The 6637-nt window shown below is 52.6% G+C and overlaps 2 protein-coding genes across 2 annotated transcripts; both read right to left on the bottom strand.

The window, feature by feature from the left end:
- Window positions 1–259: 259 nt before the first annotated feature.
- Window positions 260–1693, bottom strand: BX661DRAFT_186318 (uncharacterized protein). Its single transcript, XM_051537012.1, has one exon. It carries the CDS (start codon window positions 1550–1552, stop codon window positions 419–421), a length of 1134 nt encoding a protein of 377 aa, XP_051389795.1. The 5' UTR covers window positions 1553–1693; the 3' UTR covers window positions 260–418.
- Window positions 1694–1758: 65 nt separating this feature from the next.
- Window positions 1759–6219, bottom strand: BX661DRAFT_186316 (uncharacterized protein). The gene has a single exon (XM_051537011.1). The coding sequence runs from the start codon at window positions 6171–6173 to the stop codon at window positions 1959–1961; it is 4215 nt and encodes a 1404-aa protein (XP_051389794.1). The 5' UTR covers window positions 6174–6219; the 3' UTR covers window positions 1759–1958.
- Between the last annotated feature and the right edge of the window lie 418 nt (window positions 6220–6637).

The following is a 6637-nucleotide window of genomic DNA, read 5'->3' as shown; positions in this document are numbered from 1 at the left end:
ACTCTTGGTAATACAGAATAAAATAAAAATGGCAGTTATAATTTAAAGTTATATTTGGTGTTAATAGGCCGCTTCTAAGCCTGATGCCCAAGTTTTAAAGTTTAAGCTTCATATATTTTATACAAATTTTGAATTTTGTTACACAAGAATCCATGCATAAAATATAAAAATATAATATTGACTTGTACAACAAATTAGCAAACAATTACGCAAATTCCACTGATATGTGTAGTGGGAGTAGAGTATATTAATAGTAAAACTGAGATGTTATTTGAGCCATCAGGGTAAAAGATACACCAAGTACGAAAGTCGATGGTTCAAACAATGAGACGGTTTTGTCCCCTTCTGTATGTGTGGGCATTGTAATGATGAAAAAGAGAAACGTTATCAACAACAAAATAAAAAATTACTAGAGCGTTTATGCAATGGCCAATTTGTGCTTGTAGTCTGACATCTCCTCGGATTCCTCACAGAAATGGTCCACGTAGTCTTCCATGAGCGTATATGGCGGGGGCGCCATCGCTTGCGTCAATGGCTGGGTTTGGCCGCGCGACGAGGGGCCGGCCTCAATGGATTGTGACGAGTGCAACTCCGAGAGAGACTTTGCTTGCGCAGGAGGTGCAGACATCCCGAGGAATTCGCTTTCTGAAAGAGAAGGGGCACTGGGCTCTGGCAATAGCTCGGTATCACCAGACTGGGAGCAAGTGGCAATGTAGGGAATCAGTGTGCACTGGGACGATGACTGCCCACGGTCATTAATTCTGAGGCTGCTGCTGTTATTGCTGCCACTTGCTCCGCAACTCCTGCCAGAATTGGCCACGTCCACAGCGTTATACGACCCCGTGCAGGCAGGGGTGCTGCACGTAGTGTGGATCTGGGTGCCCTGGCCCTGCGACTGCGTGTGGCAGCCGTCGCGCAACAGGTCCTCCATGCTGACAGAGCCGAGAATACCGGCAGTATCGGTGCCCTCGTAGATAAAATGAGGGTTATAGCGCATCCAGCAGACTATAAAGTCAAATGCCTTTTCGCCAATATACAGGTAGACGGCAAGAAACGGGTAATGACGGCGGCTGCTCTTAGAATCAGGACTGGCCTGTCTCTTCTTGGCCTGCTGCACGAGCTCAGCACAGCAGCTGCGGCGCTCGCGGATCCGCTCCACTTTATCCATCACATCCTTGCGTATTTGCTGCTCCCAGACCTCTCTTATGGCCGGGTCCTCGATATCCGCACCGTACCTTTCTATTGTGATTCTGATACGCTCTTCGGCTCTCTCGCTTAGTTGCTCAATGCGCGAGTCGTACCAGTTTAATAACTTCTCACTGGTCTTCACGTCGATTGGCGGCCATGGCATGTTGCGCCGGAACGTTATCCCGGTGGCGCGCCGTATACCGGCAAATACCGTCGAGGTCATAACTACTGCAAAGCCCACGCCAATAATGCCGCAACTGGTAAACATGCCCGCTCGGTTACGAGAAGTGTAGTAATAGTTGCCACCCTCCCGCAGTGGTTTCCAAAAGCCCATGGCCAAAAGTCCAAGGGCACCGAAAATCATTTCGATAATAATAAAGCTTGTAGGATGAATTTGAACGAGTCAAATGAAATGTAGTAGTACAAAAAAAGAAAAAACAACTGTAAAAATGCAAAATGCAAAATATTGGGAAATCAAGAAAGATAAGTGAAAAAACAGGACAAGAAATAAGACAGGAGCAAAAAAAGGACGGCGGAATATGTGTACGATGTGCTTACGCAAATGTTCATCTCACAAAAAAAGACAACAAAGACTCGCGAAAAGCAGCAAGTCTTGGAATTTTCAGCCGGACAATTTTGACGACCAAATACCCTTTCTTCTGGAGAATATATATACATGTAAAACAATGAAGGGCAATAAAGGGCCGAGAGAGAAATGAATAATTATAGTAGATCTGAACACAAAAAAGTCGAACAAGCCATCACTACTACTACCGTTTCCTTTGTTGACGCTCGCGTTCGCCCTGCCACAGCCTCAGTGCATTGACTACGGCCTTGAACGCCCTGTCGGGCTTTAGTAGTGCCTCTACTGTGTTGCTGGCCTCAGCTACTAACCGCACACGCAAGGACTCCAGCGACTCTATTGTCAGGCGGCTGGCCGCAGTCTTTAGCTCGTCCTCGAGAATTTTTCTGTACTTGCCGCTGCTGCCTGCATCCACACCATCAGCGTCATCTGCCACCGTCGCAGTCAAATAGGCCTGAGCGGGCAGTAAATCGTCATTGCGAGAGGCGCTGTCAAAGGATGATGTCCGGCTGGCACCATCCAAGGAGGGATGCAGAAGCGGGGGCGAGGGCAGGCCGATCGAGACGCCGCCCCTCAGGACAGACGAGCTCAGGGTCGCGCCATTGACCGAGGGTCTGCCACCGTGCATCGCGCCCAACAGGCCGGTGCCTTGGTTCCTACGCTCGGCAATTGCGTTGCTATCCTCAATCGTTTCGAGGTCGATGCACTTGACAACCATATTTTTGGATACTTTGCCTATTATCTTCAGGCTCGCGTACAGCTCACTGTAGACCTGATCTCTTTCCAAATGGTCTGTGATCGGTTCCGGGGAGTTGCTGGTAATGTCTATCGACGTCTGCTCAAAGTATGTCAGCGTGTTTTTGCCGATCATTTTGAAGTCATCGATAAATTCGGCCACTGTCAAGTACTTGCGCGCGGCAATCCTGTCTTCGATCGTCGACAAAAACACTGGGTTCGCGAAAGCAGAATAGAACAGAGGATGTATGTCGGCAGAGACCGGCGTCAGCATGTTCTTAAACACCGGCTTGGTGCGGGCCAGTTGAAGAACCGCAGTCATCCCATGCTGCAGTCTGTTCAAAACGCTGTTTTCCTCGGGGCTGAGTTGCTGCTCCAACGCCAAGGAACTAACAATGGGAGCAACATCCAGCGGCTCAATGACCGGCTCAACCATGTCAGAGCTGCCGATCAGGCCAAGCAGCGGCGCAAAAAATGCATCGCGCTGCTCAGCAGTCGGCATTGTGGCACACACGCGACTGTCCGGCGACACGATCTCAGCAAACCATTGCCGCGCAAACTCTGGCATCGCTTGCTGCCACACGAGCTCGCAGTCATCGTCGGCGTTTGAACGCGGCGGCTGGCAGTCTCTGGGCGCCTCTGCCGATACCAGGACTCCAATACGGTCAGACATGGACAAGTCGTCAATGCACTGGTCCAGCAGCGCAATCGTGTTCTCGTCAAGGACATCAGTCAGACGATGGGCCATCGGGATAAACACAAGGCTGGGCTGCTTGCGCTGCGCCTCAGCAAACAGCCGTGCAATTTGAGTTGCCGGCGTCGCATCGGCATCGCGGAACATGGCCACAGCGCTCAAAACAAACACCGGTATCTCGCACGCCTCCATTGCATATGCGACTGCTGCGCCCAGGCTCCCTACACCCATGCCAGCACGACCGTACACGGCAACCCGGGGCCTGAACACGGCCGCAGTACTTGTCAGTGCTGAGCGCAGGTACGCAGCCGCCCCCTCGCACGTATCCGACATCAGCGGCTCTAGGGCTCTCGACAACGCCGAAATCCCAGAGCTTCCGCTGCGCTTTGTTGACGGCGTTATCGCGCGCATTGCATGCCGCAAATCAGCCGCGCCGACCTTGATGTAGCGCGTGTCGATGTTCAGGCGCTCAGGACTGTCGTATATCTGCGGAAAGCTTCGCCGCACTGCCGCGAGCACAGCCTCCGTGCACAGCGCGCCAATATCGGCGCCTCCCCAGCCCTGCGTGTGCTCTACAATATCAGACTCGTCGGCTTCCGACAGAGGCGTCAGCCACTTGCGCGTGTGGATGCGAACGATACTGCGCCGCGCATCAGTCCCCGGCAGGCGGAAGAGCATCTCGCGATCAAACCGCCCAGGTCGCCGCAGCGCTGGGTCAATCGAGTCCGGCCTGTTTGTCGCGCCAATTACTATTACCTGGCCGCGGTCGTCGATGCCGTCCATCAGCGCCAGCAGGGTTGCTACAATTGACGCATGTACCTGGTCCTGCCGCGAGCTGCGCACTGGCGCCAGACCATCGAGCTCGTCAAAGAATATGATTGACGGCTGGAATGCCTTGGCCTGCTCAAACAGATGCCGCAGCTGACGCTCGGCCTCACCGACCCATTTGGATAGGCAGTCGGCTCCGCGCCGCATAAAAAACGCAATGGGCTGACCGCCTTTCTGCATCGAGCAGCTTTGCGCCAGCGCCCGCGCCATAAGCGTCTTTCCTGTGCCTGGCGGACCATGGAAAAGCACGCCGCGCGGCGGCTTGATGCCAAAAGACAGAGATATCTCTGGGTATACTAGGGGCAAAACAACCATTTCCTTCAGCGACCGGACATAATCGTCCAGGCCACCCACATCATTGAACGACACCTCAGTCGTGAGGGGACAGCTGCTGCTGTCAGCGAACATCGCATCGTTGACGTAGCCAGCCTTGCGACAGCGCTCTGCACCGAGCTCCACCATATTCATGGGCAGGATCATCTCCAGCTCGTCGTTGCCCGCAGCCTGGTTCTCACCCCTCGGGCCCAAGTTGGGATCGCTCAATGGACCACACCCCTTTGAGACTGCCGCCCAGACATTGTCCTCAGGGCCTGACTGCGGCAGGTGTTCATCGACCAACCGATCGACATCGTTCTGCTTGCGCAGAGACGTCCTAATCTGCGATGGCGACTCCAACAGTGGCGACGGGATACGATACGATACGCGCCGATTCCGGTTGCGCAGCGTGTATCGCGTCCCCGACGCTTCGGATATGGGTGTCTCGTGAGTTTCACCTTTTTTTAACCTTGGCTTCTTGCGTGCCGTAAGTTTGGGTGTAATATCGTCACGGCCGACACTCTCAGGCGAGATGTTAGACGACACACTGCCGGTCGTGCTGCGAAACTGCCTACATGGGGAGAGAGCCCCTGCATTTTTTCCTCCTCTGCGTGACTGGCTTTTCACGACTTGCGATACCTTGTCTTCGTTGGCGCACTCGGAATCACTGTTGTCAGAGGTGCCAACGCCATTAGCAACACTGCTGGCCTCGCCTTCGCTGGCAACATCGTCCTCTGCACCCACCAAGCTCTCGCCATTTCTGTCGGCTGGTTGACCTCTAAGATTGTGGCCCCGCCTTGGTCGGCTTCTGGTGTCAATTTTGTCCTGATCAGCGGGGTTTTCGAAAAATCCGTCCAAGTCGTTAAACGAAAGATCGACTGCGTAGTTGATTTGGCGGCGCTGTCGTAGGCGCGATGTGGCTGCTGACTGCTCAGTGTTATCTGCAGATTCGCTACTGCTGCCGCTGACAGTCTCTTTGGATGCTGGCTGCAGGTAAGTAGTCTGGGCCTCTTCGCAATCAGACTGGTTGTCATCATCCGTGGCAGCATCACCATTGTCAGTATTGTCATCAGTGATCTCAGGAGCACCTATGCCCGAGTCACTGTCTCCCTGATCTGTTTCAATAGTGCTAGGCTCAGGAGTAGTGTCAGCCAGTCGAGTATTATGCTGTCGTCCAGGAGCTTGGTTCTGATTTCCCCGGTCTTCGCTGGAATGGTCTGCTTCGGAGCTCGAGTCTGAACCTGAACTTGTGCCCGAGTCAGAGTTTGATTCTGAATCCAAATCCGAGCCTGAGCTCATCGCTGTCTGTGTATCAGTAACTGTGTATTTGCTGCTGCTATTCCTCGTCGACAGCTGCGGGGACGCTATTCTTGACTTTGTGTCCCGCCTATGAATATCGACATACACGTCCGATTTGCTCCGTTGCAGGCCCCGCGCACGCTTGGAATCGGGCTCTCTGTCCTCTTCCTCCTTTCTATTGTTGTTGTCGCTGTCACTCAGGTACATGCGAATGCGATCGGCCTTAAGCTTGGCTCCGTGCGCTGCTATAACGCTCAGCTCGTCGTCCTGCGACGCGCCATTGCTCACCCGCTTGCGTTTATGTGCAGTCATATTAATATCAGCTGCATGGCCAGCATACGAATCAACAATTATGCGCATTGGTCCTGCTGAGATCCTGTGCTGGGACACGGGTAGCACTGCGGGAGGTGTTAATAGCAAACGTGACTGTGTTGCGCGCTGCGATGCCGGTATGGCGTGTGGTCTTTGACGGCGTTTGAAGCGCTTGAAGGGAGACCTGGACCCCGTAAATGGTGGCTTTCTGTTGTTCATAGAGTAAACGCGACAATGTGTGTGCAAATGTAAGTGTGAGTTGAAATAAACAAATGCAATGAAGAAAAGTGAATTTCCTCACCATTCGCGCAGTTGTGATGGAAACCTTTCGGAAACCCCATGCATAAGCGGGAGAAATAACTTTTTTTAGAAAATAAAACTTTTTAATCGGCCGCCCGGAGATTAGGATCAGCGGAGAGCTTGAGCTTGAGCTTGATTCTGGGAGGGGTTTTTTTAAGCTGTGCCGCAGAAATAGCTGTCGCTGGGGTCTTTATAAGTTTAAGATTTTTGATTCTGCACTCATCGTTTTTTTGTTGAATAGTATCTTGACTGGATTTGGAAGGTGTTGCTGCGGCGTAGTACGCGTCAGCATTCTCCAATTCATCGACGCATTGCTTGGCCATGACACCCCTCAGCTTTTTTTCGTCGCTGTTGCGGTCAATTGGGATAACATCAATCGGCAT

Source organism: Kickxella alabastrina (assembly GCF_025024165.1).
Source record: "Kickxella alabastrina strain RSA 675 chromosome Unknown BX661scaffold_21, whole genome shotgun sequence".
NCBI lineage: Eukaryota > Fungi > Kickxellomycota > Kickxellomycetes > Kickxellales > Kickxellaceae > Kickxella > Kickxella alabastrina.
This window is presented reverse-complemented; position numbering and strand designations above follow the sequence as displayed.

What these genes read in the sequence shown, in the direction of transcription:
- BX661DRAFT_186318 (XM_051537012.1), bottom strand. Translation starts at nt 1,552, where the DNA reads ATGATTTTCGGTGCCCTTGGACTTTTGGCCATGGGCTTTTGGAAACCA.
- BX661DRAFT_186316 (XM_051537011.1), bottom strand. Translation starts at nt 6,173, where the DNA reads ATGAACAACAGAAAGCCACCATTTACGGGGTCCAGGTCTCCCTTCAAG.